The following is a 17,294-nucleotide window of genomic DNA, read 5'->3' on the forward strand; positions in this document are numbered from 1 at the left end:
AAGGCTGAGGGATGACTGAAAAGCCATTCAAAATGATGAAAGGTTTTCATACAGAGCAACTGTTCCAACTTGTGGTGAAGAGGAAAACCAGGCAGCCATTAATATGAGATAGAAAATTCAGAGGAAAGCTTTTTATCCAAGTAGTGGTGAAAACACGTATCTTGTTCATAGGGAGCAGTTCGTGATTATTAAAGATATATTAAGGGAACCTAGATAAGTTGGTGAGGAAGAAATAAATGTAGGTTGTTTTCATAGAGTTGGATGAGGCTGAACTGAAGCATAATTTCTAGCATAAACTGTTTGGGTGGTTTGTTTTATGTGTTATTATTCTAGGCCAGTCTCTGGGATGGCACTCTTTCATCAATTGTTCAGCCAACAAGTTACACTATAGGCTTCCTGCCATTAGGATCACTAAGGTAAATGAACTCTTTAATGCCACTAATCTAAAACTGTCAGACAATTAAGGGACAAACTTCTTAATTATTTTTATTAATTTTAGAATAATTAACAAATATTAAACTTAAAAATCATGCAAATGATTAAACAATGCGGTCAGTTGGCTAAAGAAGAGGTTACAAGGGCAGTTCTTTAACAGTAATTCAGTGTTGGTCAGGAAAGGATGTAAGATTAATTGAGTGTTTATTTAACTGTAAGGACTGGAATGCAAAAGTGAGAAATTTATGCTTCAGCTGCACAGGGCACTTGTTAAACCTCCTCTGGAGTACTGGATTATTTTTGAGTACTGTGATTATTTAATTTCAGCTCTGTGAACATTTATTGCTACCAAAATGATATTCTGAATTAGTAGATAACTCTTTGAAGATGGGCAGAACAACATTGTTTCATATTGTATTGAGTTTAGAAGATTCTCTGATGATCTAAATAAAGTACTTAAAATAATAAAGGAATGCACTGAGGTAGACACAGATGAGCTATTTCCTCTGGAAAACATAATGCATAATTCAAGACCAGCCATTTCAAAGTGCAGAGATGATGAATTTATTCACACCAAGATAATTGAAATCCGAAGATCTCTTCACTACCACCACCATTGAGAATTTTGTTTTTATACGGATATGAAGGCAAATGAAACAGAGGAACATGGGCCTGGATTTTAGGGATGCTGAGATCTCTCTCTGTCTCTTCCCTCACTTCACATTTTTCTGAGGAAGGAAGAAGGAAAGAGAGCCAATCCAGAAGCCTGATGGGATTAGTGTTTTTGCTTTAAGGCAAGACCTCTGCACCTTCAGGGAATGCTCTACCTTGAGAGAGCAGCAAGCCAATCAATGACTGGTGCCTCTGTAGTTGAATAAAGGCAGTTCAGTCACACAAAGCTCAGCCCTGTGTCCCAAGTTGTATTTTCATTGAGGGATTGGGGAGTGCAAGAACCAGGATGAAGAAGCTGGGGGTGCTGAGCAAGGAGGGATAAAAGCTGGTGGTTTGCCTTCAGTAAGTACAGAATTGCCTTCAGTAAGTATTGAGGATCAACAAAGAAAGTCTATACATTTGCACAAGAACAGTCTTCAAGTAAAATACTGGTGGGTTTTGAATGAGACCCTTAAGTGCCTATTACTTAGTGAGGGGGAGTTGGTGATGTAGTGTTCATATCATTGTACTAATTATGAAGAAGTCAGATTATTCCTCTCAAGAGATGAATTCAAATCTTATTATGAAAGTTCTTATTGAATACATCTGGAACATTAAGCTCATCTCAGTTATGGTGACCGTGACTACAATCAATGTTGTAAAACCTATCTGGGGTTGTAGGGAAGGAAATCTGCCGCCTTAGCCCAGTCTTGCCTACATTGGAAAGTGACAGTCTCCTAAAAGAAGTAGAGTGGGAATTCAGGGCCAGCAGGTTCCTCTAAGAGTGAAGGGCAGCAAGTCCAGGAAACCTTGGATGCCAAGGGGTAAAGAAAAAAGGAAGCATATGTCAGATACATCATATTAAAAACTGGGGAGACCCTACAGAAATATAGAGAGTATGGTGTTTGCTTAAAAAGAAAATTAGGGCAAAGAGAGATGAGATCTTTGGCAGATGAGATCAAGGTAAAACCCAAGACTTTTCATAAGTATAAAAGAATGGTACATTTTAGAGACCGAAGGGTCAACCTGTGCATGGAGCCAGAGGATGTGGGTGAGGTCTTAAATGGATACTTCTCATTTGTATTCACAAAGGAGAAAGACATTGTAGCCAGGGATTTTAGTTGGGATGGTGAGATTCTCGAATGCTTTAGGGTTAATAAGGAGGAGGTATTACATATTTTAGTGGGCAGAGAGATGCATAAATCCCCAGGGCTGATGAGGTGTATCCCAGGTAGCTATGGGAAGCAAGAGAGGAGAATGCTGGGGTGATGGCGGATATATTTAATACTTCACTGGCCACAGGTGAAGTGCCAGATGACTGGAGGGTAGCTAATCTGGTTTCTTTATTCAAGGAAGACTGGAGGAGAGCAAATGTCCCCTTTTTCAAGAAGTGGAGTAGGAACAATCCTGGTAATTATAGTAGACCAGTTAGCCTTTCTTCAGTTGTGGGTAAAGTATTGGAAAAGTTTCTAAGAGATAGGATGTATAATCATCTAGAAAAGAATATGTTGATTAGGGATAGTCAACACAGTTTTGTGAAGGGTAGGTAGTGCCTCACAAATCTTATTGAGTTCTTTGAGAAGGTGACCAAACAGATGGATCAGGGTAAAATGGTCAATGTGGTGTATGTGGATTCAGTAAGGCGTTTGATTAGGTTAGATTAGATTCCTGGCAGTGTGGAAACAGGCCCTTCGGCCCAACTAGTCCACACTGACCGTCCGAAGAGCAGCCCACCCAAACCCATTCTCCTACATTTACCCCTTCACCTAACACCACGGGCAATTTGGTTCTCCACAGTAGGCTATTGCACAAAATACGGAGGAATGGGATTGAGGTTTATTTAGTGGTTTGGGTCAGAAATCGGCTGGCTGAAAGAAGACAGAGGATGGTGGTTGATGGGAAATGTTCATTCTGGAGTTCACTTACTCAGGGTGTACCGCAAGGATCTGTTTTGGGTCCACTGTTGTTTGATATTTTTAAAAACTACCTGGATGAGGATGTAGATGGATGGGTAGTAAATTTGCAGATGACACTAAGGTGGTGGAGTTGTGGACAGTGTCGAAGGATGCTGCAGGTTACAGAGAGACATAGATAAGCTGCAGAGCTGGGCTGAGAGGTGGCAAATGGAGCTTAATGTGGAAAAGTGTGAGGTGATTCACTTTGGAAGGAACAACATAGAATAAAGAGTACTGGGCTAATGGTAAGATTCTTGCTAGTGTAGATGAGCAGAGAGATCGCTGTGTTCATGTGTATAGATCCCTGAAAGCTGTCACACAGGTTGGAAGTGTTGTTAAGAAGGCATAAGATGTGTCCGCTTCTATTGGTAGAGGGATTGAGTTTCAGAGTCATGAGGTCACGTTGCAGCTGTACAAAACTCTTGGAGTATTGCTTACAGTTCGGGTCACCACATTATAGGAAGGATGTGGAAGCTTTGGAAAGAGTTCAGAGGCGATTTACGAGGATGTTGCCTGGTATGGAGGTAAGGCCTTATGAGGAAAGGCTGGGGGACTTGAGTCTTTTTTCAATGAAGAGAAGAAGGTTTACAGGTGACTTAATAGAGACGTATAAGATAATCAGAGGGTTAGATAGGGTGAACACAGAGCCTTTTTGCTTGGATGGTGATGGCTAGCACGAGGGGGTGTAGCTTTAAATTGAGGGGTGATAGATACAGGACAGATATCAGAGGAGGTTTCTTTACTCAGAGTAGTACGGGCATGGAACGCCCTGCCTGTAACAATAGTAGAGTCACCAACTTTAAGGGCATTTAAATGGTCATTGGATAACCATATGGATGAAAATGGAATAGTGTAGGATAGATAAGCTTCAGATTGGTTCCACAGGTTAGCGCAACATCAAGGACTGAAGGGCCTGTACTATGCTGTAATGTTCTATGTTCTAATGGCTGCAGGGATAAGCCAGATAATTACAGATCAGTTAGTCTGATGTCATTAGTAGGAACATTATTTGAAAAAATGTTCTGCAGCACAGGATTAATCAGTACTTAGAAAGGCAGGGATAGTGGGCATAGATTTGGCAGGAAGATCCTATCTGATTAATTTGAGTTGTTTGAAAAAAATGACTAAATATATTGATGAGGGGAATGCTGTTGTTTTGACAAGGTCCCACATGGAAGGCTGGTCCAAAATACTAAAGTCCATTGGGTCCTTGGCAAGTCGGGAAACTAGATCCAGAATTTGCTTACAAATAGGTGCAAGGTTGTTTTTGTGATTGGAAGCCTGTGATCAGGTGCCACTGACATCAGTGCTGGGATCCTTGTTGTTAGATACTTAGATGGGAGTATAGAAGGTATAATTGGTACGTCTGCAGATGACATGAAATTTATTGATAGTGTGGAGGATGGTCCCAGACTACAGTCTGATATTGATCAACTGTTAAATTGGTTAGAGCAATGGCAGATAGAATTTAATCCCAATAAGTGTGAGATGATGCAGTTTAGGAGATCTAATAAGGGAAAGATATACACAATGGATGGTAGGTCCCTAGGGAGTACTGAGGGAACAAAGGACCTTGGTGTACAAGTCCATAAATTGCTGAAAGTGTCAGTACAGATACACAAGGTGGTGAAAAACCTTTTTTTTGGGATGTTTGCCTTCATTAGTCGGAGCATAGAATATTGGAGCAAGGAAGTCTCTGTCCAACTTTGATTAGGCCACAGACAGAATAATGAATGCAGTTCTGGTTGCCACACAATTGGAGGGATGTGATTGTACTAGCGAGGGTGCAGAGGAGATCCACCAGGATGTGGCCCAGGATGAAAATTCTCAGGTATGAGGAGAGACTCGATAGGTTGGATTCGTTTTCTTTGGAGTAGGGAAGGCTGAGGGGGGATCATAATGAGATATACAGAATTTTGAGAGATATAGACACAGTAGATTGTGAGAATCTCTTCCCATGACAGATGTGTCTGAGACCGGAGGATTTACATTTAAGGTGAGGACCAATGGTTTAGTGGAGATTGGAAAAAAATAAAGTTTCACCCAGAGGTTGATAGTAATGTGGAACATGCTGCCTGAAAGGGTGGTGGAGGCATGTATTCATGCATCTGGAATAAGCTTCTGGATACATGCAAAAACATTGTAGGCAGTGGACCAAGTGCAGCTAAATGGGATTAGTGTGGTGTGGTATTTGTTGGTTAGTTTATCCATGGTGGGCTGAAGGGCATTTTTCTATGTCTCTGATTCCAGACCTATAGTAATGTGATTGACTGTTAGCTGCCCTCTCAGGTGCCCAAGAAAGGCATTCAGTTCAATGGCATTTAGGAATGGGCAACAAATTCAGGTCTTGCAAGTGATCCTCACTATGGAATAAAGAAAACAATATTAAGGATCTCAATAGGTCCAAGGATGGGTAGGGAGCAGGAAGGCCAGCCTCTGGATTTTACATGTCTCTGCTTTCTGCCTTCAATCACATCAGGTAGAGGAGTGTAAAATCCAGCCCATTGAGTTCTGAATGATGAACTTCAATTCTTATGTTTGTTTTTTTTTCATGTCAAAAACACTGGTATACTCTTTTAAACTACGTTAAAAACTTATTCAATTCTCTCGCGTGGTAGAGTTCAAGCTTTCTGGTTTTCTTAACCTCCCAATGAGTGCAGCACCAGGACTTTGATATCCCTCGTTACCTGTTTCTACTACTTTGCTTTTGTAAAAAGGATTCCACATGGATTGAGTCTTGCAGGACACTTTATGTCCTCCTCAATGAACAGTCTCCAGTCCTATGGTGTTGATGGCTTATTTCTGGTAAATGTTTTAGGCGTATAAGTCTTTGTAATTTAAAATTAGCCTTTACCTTATGGCTGCTGACTTCATTTTGAGGTTATTTTTAAAGAATTTTTGCCAATAGACAGCTCCCTTCTTGAGTTGTTTACATTGTGACCATGGCAAAGTTAGTTTACATTGTTTGTATTGGTGTAACATGCATGTATGGATTTTCAGGTGTTTTACCATGCCCTATCAAATCGAGAACTGAAGCACACTACATTAGATTACATTACTACATTACATTGTGGCCACATTTTTCTGATTTTATTTATTGTCACTTGCATTTTACAATGAATAATTCAGTAAAATACAATGAAAGGCTTTAACAGTCACCACAACTCAGCGCCATTTTGAATAGTTTTGAATAAAAATGATAAAAGATGTAACTGATATTTTTAGTGAATGACCAAGGGACAGAAGGTCACAAAGTCAATGTATGGAGAGGCATTTTTAATCTATGTAAATAATTTGAGTCTCGGCATAAAACAATTGATCCAAAGTGTACATATAACATATTCAGGAGGATAAAGCGTAGTGAGCATCTGTGGGTGAACTGAAAGATTTCTCTAAAGGTTTACAAGGTGCTGCTCCACGTTATTGCAGCATAAATTGATTGAATATGTGTTGATTGCTGATCTTTCATACATAGAGTTCCAGCTTTGAATTCAGTGTTGTGTGTAGTAAAGCCAAATTCTTCATATGTTTATTGAGTCACCTGTTGTGCCATCCTTACAGAATGTCATTCACAATGCAGAGCCCCAGAGATTTTATAATCCATTCCTCTCAGCTGGGCTGCTGCCATGCTGTCATAAGAGAAACCAATTGGGGACAAAAAACAGTAAATCTTCACTGAAATTGAAGGTATTCTTCACCAATTGGTCTCTGCCTACAGGACTTAACGTTTGTTACATTGCAACCTGATGGCACATGGAAATCTGCAATTTCCAAATTCCTTACAGATATGGAGAAATCGCAGCTATGTCACATAACAAATATTCAAAAAGGTGATGTGCTGATTCTTGCAGCAGGAGATTGGACAAAGGCAGTAAGTATTTTACTTATTTTAAGTTATTGGTAACCATTGTTAGGAACAACATAAGCCATGCCTTTCTAAACAAATGTTTAAATCAAGGGATGCCAGCATAGATTGGTTAAATCCAAATCATATCTGATTAACTTTGACTAGTTACTAGCTTAATATAGAGCATACTTCAGACTTTGGTTCATTTAATAAGAAACTGTAAAGTTGTGACTCTTTGGATAGGTATCTGGGAGAAGCACTGTCCCCACAGTACTTTTCCTTAGAGATAATCACATTGGTAAAACAGCTTTTGAGCTTCTAATATCCATACGTGAAGTATCAGCTTCTCACTTAAACTTCTAATATGATCAGCTTCAGGCTGATTGATTTTCTTCTACACCCTGTGCAGTGATTGATTTTATAGTAACAAACTTACCAGTCACTCTTAGTCATGCATTTTTTTTAAACCTGTCACAGAATGCTGCATTAGGGAAATTGCGGCTGGAGTGTGCAGATATTTTGGAATCTAGAGGTGTCACCCTCAGAGATCCAGGCATATTCAATTTCCTTTGGATCATCGATTTTCCACTGTTTCTACCAAAAGAAGACAATCCTGAAGAGTTTGAATCGGCTCATCACCCATTTACTGCACCACATCCAGATGATATCCATCTCATCTACACAGAGCCTAACAAGGTAAGATACAATGACAGAGTCTTACACCGAACTGGGCAATCTTCACCACTAGCATTTTTCAGTTAATTTTCTTGATAGACAGTGTTTTTATAACTTAGAAAATGTATTATCTGTTTTCAAAATGAGTACAGGTTCTCTAAAACATCCATTAGAGCTAATGATTTTGCAAGGTTAAATTGGTAATTTTGGCTTCTATATTGTTGTGAGAACCCAAGGCCTTCATCGGTTGTAGAAGAAATGACAATTGCGACAGGTCTTGCTCAACTTGTGAGCGTCTCAGTCAACCTGTAAGATTGGGTCTGTACCAAACCCTCAGCTTGAGGCATAAGTATTCCCTGGGGATCACTGACAGACTTATTAAGTTTGGTAGAGTAACTAAATTGTTCGTCCACTAATGAAAACGATGGAGGAGTGTTAGAACATAATTCCTGGCATGGGTTGGGCCAAATGGCCTATTTCTATGTTTTGTGTAAATTGTCTGTAGATGCCCTGAAGAAAGATGTAAATGAGTACCTGATGATCATTGTAGTGGGATCTTTTCTTATTTGGACTTTTGTGAATTTTCTCTAGGTGAGGAGTCAACATTATGACTTGGTGTTAAACGGCAATGAAATAGGAGGAGGCTCCATTCGAATACATAATATGGAGTTGCAGAAATACGTCCTTGAGACAATACTAAAGGTACATTGCTTAACTTTAATTACTTATTCTTTTTGCAACTACACTAAAATATATGATTCACAATGCAATAAATGTTAGGAATTGTGCAGATAGCTTCCAAGACCTGAAACTGAGAGTTGTAAATTAAGTTGCTGAAGTTGAATTTCTGAGGTATTGCTAAGAAAAAAAGAGTTTTGTTGATGCTGCAGACCACCTGTCCAATGACAGGGCAGGTGGATTGGTTACATTTCAACTTTTAAGTGTCAGTGTAATGAAATAATTTCTGGTGATCAGAGGTGACCTCTCGCAACCAAATGATGGAGGAAGGAAGAATGTCCTTGAATATCCCATGGGTGTATCACCGCATGCAAATGCCTACTTTTCTTCATGAAGTGCTTTCAATAAAACATCCAAAGATGCTTAAGAGGAGCATTATAAAACAAAATAAGACAGTCACCCGAGATGTTACTTTAAAAAAAAGCTTGGTCAAAGATGAAGATTTTTAAGGAGTATCTCAGAGAGAGAACTGGGAAGTCAACAGGAGAAGTCGAGGAAACCAGATGTTTGGGCCTAGGCAATTGAAGATATGACCATCAATGGAGGAACAAATAAAATTAGAGTGCTCAAGAGACCAGAATTAGTTTAGCACCGATGTCTTGGAGAGCTATGGGGCTTGCAGAAATTTCAGAGCTTCAGAGGAGTTTGAACACCTAGGTGAGAATTTTAAAATCAAGGTGTTTCTTAACTGGGAGAGAGTGAGGACTGCAAATGCTGGAGATCAGAGCTGAAAATGTGTTGCTGGAAAAGCGCAGCAGGTCAGGCAGCATCCAAGGAGCAGGAGAGTCGACGTTTCGGGCATGAGCCCTTCTTCAAGAATTCCTGAAGAAGAGCTCATGCCTGAAACGTCGACTCTCCTGCTCCTTAAATGCTGCCTGAGCTGCTGCGCTTTTCCAGCAACACATTTTCAGCTGTTTCGTAACTGGAACCAGTGTAGATTCCTCCTCATGCAAAAGAGTTTTAAATGGCATCAAAGGAGACTAGCCAGTAGTGTGTGATATAGTCAAATGTAGAGGTAACAAAGGCATGGATGAAGATTGAAGTAGCAGATGAAATCAGATAATGTTATGGTGGTGCAAATATGCAGTTTTTGTGATTTTGCAGACATGTAATCATTAGTTGATCTCTGGGTCAAATATGATGTTGAGGTTACAGACAATCTGGTTTAATCTCGGCTAGTAACCAGGAAGAGTAATGGAGGTGGCGATCAGGGAACAAAGTTTAAAATGGAGACACTTTCCAGTATTTAACAGGAGGAAATATCTGCTCATCCACAATTAAATGTCAGACAGGTGGTCTGAAAATAAAGCAACAATGGAAAAGCCTAGAGGTTTGGAGGTAAGGCAGAATTGGATATTGTTAATGTACCTTTGAGAAAGAAAACAGTATTGTTCCTTGGTTACATCATCCAAAAAGCTGTGGCTGAGAAATAAGAGACCATCAAAGATTGATCCCTGTGGGAATATGATAGGTAATAGTGTAGAAGCAGGAGGAGAAACCACTGCAAGTGATTGATTCATTCATTCGTTAGCAGTCCCTTGCAGACAAGGATGACTTGGCTCCACTCTGAGGGTGAGTCTGTAGGTGGCTTTACACACTGATGCGGCTACTGCAAGCTCTGTTACACTTGGGGCAGAAGTTGGTCTCAGGATGAGGTGGATGGGATGCTGGTGTGGCAACATGCTCCGTTTGCTCTTATCAGCTGGCTTCCACTTTTTTCTGATGGCAAGTCTTGAGGTGCTCATGTATTCCCAGGTGCTCCTCTTCCACTTTAAGTGGTCTTGAGCCAGTGTGTCAGTGTCTGTGAGAATGCCAATGAGGAATTGAGTGTATCACTGATTTGCTTTCTCTGTTCACTTTGGGCTCGCCTGCCATTTAGAAGCTGAGAGAAGAGCACCTGCTTAGGGAGTTTCGTGTTAATCATGCGAAAGATGTGCCTCAACCATCGTAGCCAATCCAGGGTGGTCAGTGCGTCAATGCTGGGGATGTTGGCCTAATCGAGGATGCTGGTGTTGGTGTAATTTTCTTACCAGTTAATACACAGGATATTGCGAAGGCAGTATTGGTGGCACAAGTGATACTCTGATTACAATTGGACAATTAAAAAATAAGCACCAGAGCTCATTGGAGAAAGAGCACATGGTGTCCATCAATGCTCTCGCCTTTATAGAAAGGTGGGCATTGCAGGGGATACACTGATTTATTTCCCCTTCTAACTCTATTTTGATTCAGTCCCTTCCCAGTCTCCTTATGCCTCCTCCTCCTCCTCTTCCCCCTCCCCCCAAAACCACCAACCTTTGATGTTTTGCATTGCCAACAATGGATTTGCATGTAAATATTGAATTGCTACATGGGTGTTTTTACTGGTGGTGGATAGCAGTTTGAAAGAAAAAATGCAGAAAAAAAGTCAGTGCTTAGGTGGTAAGAAAGTTGCTCAGTTTCATGTATAAACATATAGAATCATAGTATCCTTACAATGTGGAAGCAGGCCATTCAGCCCATCGATTCCTTACTGACCTTCTGCACAGCATCCCACCTAGACCGACACCATCACTGTAACCTTGCATTTCCCATGGCTAATCACCTAGCCTGCTCATTCTTGGACACACTATGGGCCAATTTAGTACAGTGACCCACCTAACCTGTGCATCTTTGGACTGTGGGAGGAGACCAGAGCATCCAGAGGAAATCACACAGACACGGAGAACATGTGTGATGCTAGAATCAAAGCTGGACCCTTGATGCTATGAGGCAGCAGTGCTAACCACTGAGCCAGTGGGTAGGCTTCACCACTTCTAGGTTGGGGAAAGAATGGAATCAAGCAAAATTAATCTATTTGTTGATCAGAATATTGAGTATTGGAAGTGAGATAGGGTGAATAGCTTTGGCTGTGAACAATGGGGAACATTAGTTGAAGGAATGATAGTGAAAAGGCACTGGCAAGCACTCAAAGAATGAATGGGTGAACTGCAATAATTGTTCATTCCTGTCTGGTGCAAACGTAAATCGGAAAAAGTAGCCAAACAATGGCTTACAAGGAAAATTGGAGAAAGTATTGGACAAAAAAAGACCCGCAGAGTGGAAGCAGTTTAGAATTCAGCAACAGAGGACAAAGAGATTGATTAAGAAAGAATACAAAGAGTAAGTTTGCAGGAACATAAAAACTGACTAAATGTTTCTCTGGGTATGTGAAGAGAAACCAATTGGTGAAGACTAATGTAGGCCCCTTACAGTCAGAAACAGGGGAATTTATCATGGGGATCAAAAATAACTAACCAACTAAATACATTCTTAGATTCTGTCACAAGAAGACACGAATAACATGCCAGAAATGTTAGGGAACATAGGGTTTAGTGAAAGGGAGGAACTGCAGAAAATCAGTATTAATAAGAAAATGTTGTTGGGGAAATTGGGTTGAAGATCAGTAAATCTTCAGTCCTTAATAATCTACGTCCCATAGTACTTAAGGAAATGGCCCTAGAAATAGGGAATGCATTGGCAGTTATCTTCTAACAGTTCCTACAGATTGGAGGGTAGGCTAATGTAAGCGCACTCTATTTAAAAAGGAAAGTCAAGTGAAAACTGGGAAAATATAGACCAGTCAGCTTGACATCAGTAATGGGGAAAATGTTAGAGTCAATTTTAAAAGATTTAATAAAGAGTCATGAATTTACAACATGGAAAATCATGCTTGACAAATCTATTGGAATTCTTCAAGGATGTAGAATTGTTGAGGGGGGGATCCAATTCTTGTGATTTATTTGGATTTTCAGAAGGCTGTTGACAGGATTTCCACATAATACGTTATCATGGAAGGTTTAAGCAGTGAGAGTGGGGGTAGTGTCTTGAGATGGATAGAAGCAAAGATTAAGAATAAACAAGTCTTCCAATGGGTAGCAGTGACTATTGGGTTGGAGGGTGAACTCTGAGAAGGATCCAGCAATGCTGGAGTGTGATTTGGATCAGCTGAGTGAGTGGGCAAATGGATGGCAGTTGCAATATAATGTGGATAAATGTGAGGTTTGAGTTTGATTTATTATTGTGACATGTACCAAGATACAGTGAAAAGTGTTATTTTGCATGCTATACAAGCAGGTAGTGTCATAGTGCATCAGGCTAGCAGAACATGGTGCAGAATACAGTATTACAGCTGCACAGAAGGTGCAGAGAGAGAGTTGTACACTTTGATGGTAGATTATTATTTGTGGTTATAAATTGACAAAGAGGAATGTGCAATGAGATCTTGGTGTCTTCAAACACCATTTGCTTAAAGTAAGTATACAGATGCAGCAGGCAGTAAAGAAGGCAATTGGTATCTTGGCCTTCATAGCAAGAGGATTCAAGTACAGAACCGGGGATGTCTTGCTACCATTAATAAGGGCCAAGATGACACCACACTGGGTGTGTTGTGTGCAGTTATCTGAGGAAGAATGTTCTTGTTATGAGAGGCAGTGCAGCAAAGATTTACCAGATTAATGTAGGATGAGATTGAATCGGTTAGAATTGTACTCACCTGGAGTTCAGAAGAATGAAGGTGGATTCATAGAAGTATATAAAATTCTAGCAGAACTTGACAAGGTAGATGCAGGATGTACTAGGTGGCAGGAGAGTCCAGAACAAGGGGGTCACAGTCTAAGGATACAAGGTGTACCATTTAGAACTGAGATGAGGAGAAATTTCTTCATAGAAATTAACCAAGGCCAAGCATTGTATTATTTCAAGGAGTTGGGTATAGCGCTTGGGGCTAATGGGATCAAAGAATATGGGAGAAAAGCAGGAACAAGCTATTGAGTTGGACAATCAGTCGTGATTGTAATCAATGACAAAACAGTATCAAAGGGCCAATTCCCTACTCCTACTCCTATTTTCAATATTTCTCTATTTTCAGCAATAATTCACGACTACATTTTTTTTTAATCCCTTAGAAGTATCCATACCCTTTGGAAAAAAACGGTAGCTGAGTGGTTAGCATTGCTAGCTCACAGCACAGGGACCCAGGTTCGATTCCAGCCTTGGGCAACTGTGTGGAGTTCGAACGTTCTCCGTACATCTGCATGGGTTACTGCCAGGTGCTCGGTTTTCTCCCTAGTCTAAAGATATGCTGGTTAGATGAATTTACCATGCTTAAAAAAATTGCCTCATGGTGTCCATGGATGTGTAAGCTAAGTAGATTAGCCATGGTTAATGCAGGGCCAAAGGAATAGGGTAGGGCAGTGTACCTAGTTGGGATGTTCTTCAGAAGGTTGGTGCAGACTTGATGGGCCGCATGGCCTCCATCTTCAAAATAGGGATTCTATACAAAATTGGCTGTTGTCTCTTCAGTCAGATGGATTTTTATTTTGATAAGGGTGTAATTATTAGGTGTACATTGTCAAATGTGTTAAATTCAGAAGCATAACATCATCTATATTACCTTCATTATTACCATAAAAGAACTTGATCAAATTCTTCAAAATGATTTTCCTTTAACAAATGTGAACTGACTTATTTATTAACTGATAAATAAATGCACCTGGTGTGCAACTGCAAGCAAAGATACTCCTGGCCCAACTTTTCATGATGTAACTGAAACAATATTTGCCAACTAGAAACAAGGGTTACATGATCACATGCCAGGTCCTAGTTGGACAACCCGAGTTGGAAAAAAGTATTGCATCATTTTGCAAACTTAGCACTGCCTACCAGGGGTTGAGATCACAACAATCTAATTTGAATAGACTTGAAATTTTTAAAAATTCCATATGTATTTATTAATTAATTTATTTGTATGTAACAGGAAGACAGTGGGTTGTTATCACATCTACTTGAGGCACTAGATTCCGGAGCACCACCCCATGGCGGGATTGCATTGGGTGAGTTCCAAATTGGTTTGTTTTTTGTCACTCCTACCTGTAAACCAGCAACAAAGAGGCTGAGACAGGAATAATTTGGAACTTAGTTGATTGGGGCTATTTGTGACTGTGAAAATTATAGGTCAGAGGTAGGTTGACTTTCCTTCTTCATTCTCATAATTTTCCTGAACAAATTTAATGTCTTCAACAGTTTACTACATGATTTCTGTGTAAACTGTTCATGTTGGACTAGGGGACAACCTACAGCCCAGGCTCAAAGGAAATATTGAATAAGGAAGTTTCTATGTTAAAACCAAAAATAGCATAAAATCATGATTTTCCCCGCTTTTCTTTCTTATAATGGGCTAGCATTGTATTAGAGTTTACCAGCAACTGTCACTTGGGAATGAGTTTTTTTTTGTCTGATTGTAAAATCAAATACTGAACTTCATGTTTATTGTCCATTCTGAATGCTAGAGCGCATCTATTTCAATATCTAATCTGTTTCATTTTAGGTTTGGACAGACTTTTAGCTCTTATAGTTGGAGCATCAAGTATCAGGGATGTCATTGCTTTTCCAAAGTCCTTCAGAGGTCGTGATCTTATGTGTAAAGCACCAGACTATGTTAGCCCTGAAGAGCTGAATCCATATCATATTCAGGTCAACTGGCCAACAGAAGACAACGCTAAGTCATGATTTACTGTAGTGACTGGTAACACGTAAAAGCAAATATGCACAGGAACTCTAATTGGAATTTGGATCATATTAGTTTGCACCGTTTCTATGGCTTGGGACCAATAAAATCATTGAAAACTTGTGGCAGGAGCAGCTCTCTGCTATGGTGGTATGTTTAGTGTGTCTATTGATCAGATTTCAATTTCTGAATAATGTTTCAAATTTATGGTCATTTAAAGTTAATTAAATTACAGGATCCTTCACTTAGAAATGCCATCCCAAAGAGTGTTGTAATTTTAAAGATCTGACATATGAACATTTCCTGTGCTTAAGAATAGCTATTTTATATTGTGCTGCATTGTGTTCCAATTTGCGTACAAATCAACTTGCAAACGGACTCGAGAACAGATCTCGTTCACAACCGGGGACTGCCTGCAGTAGAAAATGATTTTTTTTTAAACTAAAAGGTCTTTGCCTTGTAAACATACCAGACCTCTGAAGACTTAGCACAATGTCCTATGCAGGTCCAGAGGATCGTGCTAAATTATTCTCTTTTTCACTTTAATGCCTGAATGTAGTTGATCTGTTTTCAGTCATAACGCTCCCTCTATGATCTGGCCAAAATATGTTTAGTATGGGAAGCATCAGACAATTTTATTTTTGTCTGTCTTCTTTCTTTTCTTTCAAACTCATTGTAGCAGTAGTCCGAAATTTATAGTCCAACAGGTTTATTTCTTCATCTGACAAAGGAGAAGCGCTCTGAAAGTGTGTGATTTTAAATAAACCTGTTGGACTATAATCTGGTGTTGTGTGACTTCTGACTTTGTCCAACCCAGTCCAACACTAGCATCTCCACATCATCGTTGCAATAGTGTCCATGTTTGTTCAATTATTTGAATAATATGTATTAATTCCTGTTCATTAATTCTTGGATCACAGTGACGTTATTCATGATATTGCCTTCTCCATCTGGTACAGAAAGCCTCAACCACATTTTTGTTACCTCCAACTATGACTATTCCAACACAAACCTAGTTGATTCTCAGGCTATATATTCTGTATAAGCTCAGTCATCCAAATGTCTGCTACCCAGACCATATAACTTGCATGAAGTTCTGTTCACCCATTACCCAAGTGCTTTTTGGCCTATATTATGTCTTGGTTAAACCACATCTTTTAAAACTCTCATTCTTATTTTCAAATCCCATCATGGCTTTGCCTCCATCGTCTCTTGCACTCCTGTAAATGTAACCTTTTTCAGCATCCCCAATTTTTAATCTTTTCAGTCATGATCATGTCTTCAGATATCAAGCGACTGTGCTCCTCTTGACTGAAAACAACAAATGTTGGAGATTACAGGATGTCAGACAGCATTCATGGAGAGATAGCACATCATCTAGACTTGAAACGTTTGCTTGCTCTCTTTCCATGGATGCTGTCTGACCTGCTGTGATCGCCAGCATTTGTTGTTTTCAGTACAGATTGCAGCATCTGAAGTAATTTGCTCCGAGACTATGCTCTTGGTTCCTTCCTGTACCTCAGCTTACCACTATCGTTTCCTTTAATGATGTTTTGACCATGCTTTTGTTGATCTGTTTCATGTTTCCTATGGATATGAACTTTTTTTAAAAAAGGGCCAGTATTCCCCATTAGTTAACACTCCCATAGTAGCTAGATTTGATCCATATATTCTTTTGTTATAAGATTGTATTGTGGCTTTTTTAGAATGACGTGTACAGTCAAATAAAAAATTGTAATACTGTTTAGAAACCGGCTGGTGCATGTGTTCGGACTTCTGTACCTTCTCCCCGATGGTAGAGGTTGTAAAAAAACATTGCTAGGGTGGGATGGGATCTTTGAGAATGAGCTTTTCCTTGACAGCGGGTTTGGTAGACGGATTCACCACTCTCTAACCATCTCCGATCTTGAATGGTACAATTGCCATACCAGGTAGTGATATATCCAGACAAAATGTTCTCTGGCGCACCTATAAAAGTTGGCAAGGGTGTTTGCGTCATGCCAAATTTCTTCAGCTGCCTGAATAAGAAGAGACAAAGAACAAAGAAAATTTACAGCCCAGGAACAGGCCGTTCAAGCCTGAGCCGATCCAAATGTACTGTATAAACCTGTTGGTCAATTGCTAAGCATTTGCATCCCTCTGCTCCCCACCTACTCATGCATCTGTCCAGACGCATCTTAAATGAATCTACCTTACCTGCCTCTACCATCTCTGCTGGCAATGCGTTCTAAATGCCCAACACCCTCTGTATGAAGTACTTGCCGCATGTATCCCCCTTAAACTTTCCACCTCTCACCTTGAAAGCATGACCTCTGGTTATTGAATCCTCCACCCTTCATGATTTTGTAAACCTCAATCTCCTTGTTTCTAGTGAAAATAAACCTAACCTACTCAACCTCTATTCATAGCTAGCGCCTTCCATACCAGGTAACACCCTCGTAAACCTTCTCTGCATCCCTTCCAAAGC

The 17,294-nt window shown here is 40.0% G+C and overlaps 1 protein-coding gene across 1 annotated transcript in view; it reads left to right on the top strand.

Moving 5' to 3' along the window:
* The window catches only part of dars2 (aspartyl-tRNA synthetase 2, mitochondrial), a 41,553-nt gene extending 25,018 nt beyond the window's left edge, over window positions 1–16,535 (top strand). Inside the window, exons 13-17 of the mRNA XM_060830094.1 lie at window positions 6,760–6,912; window positions 7,366–7,584; window positions 8,155–8,265; window positions 14,078–14,153; window positions 14,648–16,535. Of these exons, the coding sequence (XP_060686077.1) occupies window positions 6,760–6,912; window positions 7,366–7,584; window positions 8,155–8,265; window positions 14,078–14,153; window positions 14,648–14,829 (741 nt within the window). The 3' untranslated portion in view covers window positions 14,830–16,535. The remainder of the gene's footprint in view (window positions 1–6,759; window positions 6,913–7,365; window positions 7,585–8,154; window positions 8,266–14,077; window positions 14,154–14,647) is intronic.
* The last annotated feature ends 759 nt before the right edge of the window (window positions 16,536–17,294 follow it).

Source organism: Hemiscyllium ocellatum, chromosome 9, assembly GCF_020745735.1.
Source record: "Hemiscyllium ocellatum isolate sHemOce1 chromosome 9, sHemOce1.pat.X.cur, whole genome shotgun sequence".
Lineage (NCBI taxonomy): Eukaryota > Metazoa > Chordata > Chondrichthyes > Orectolobiformes > Hemiscylliidae > Hemiscyllium > Hemiscyllium ocellatum.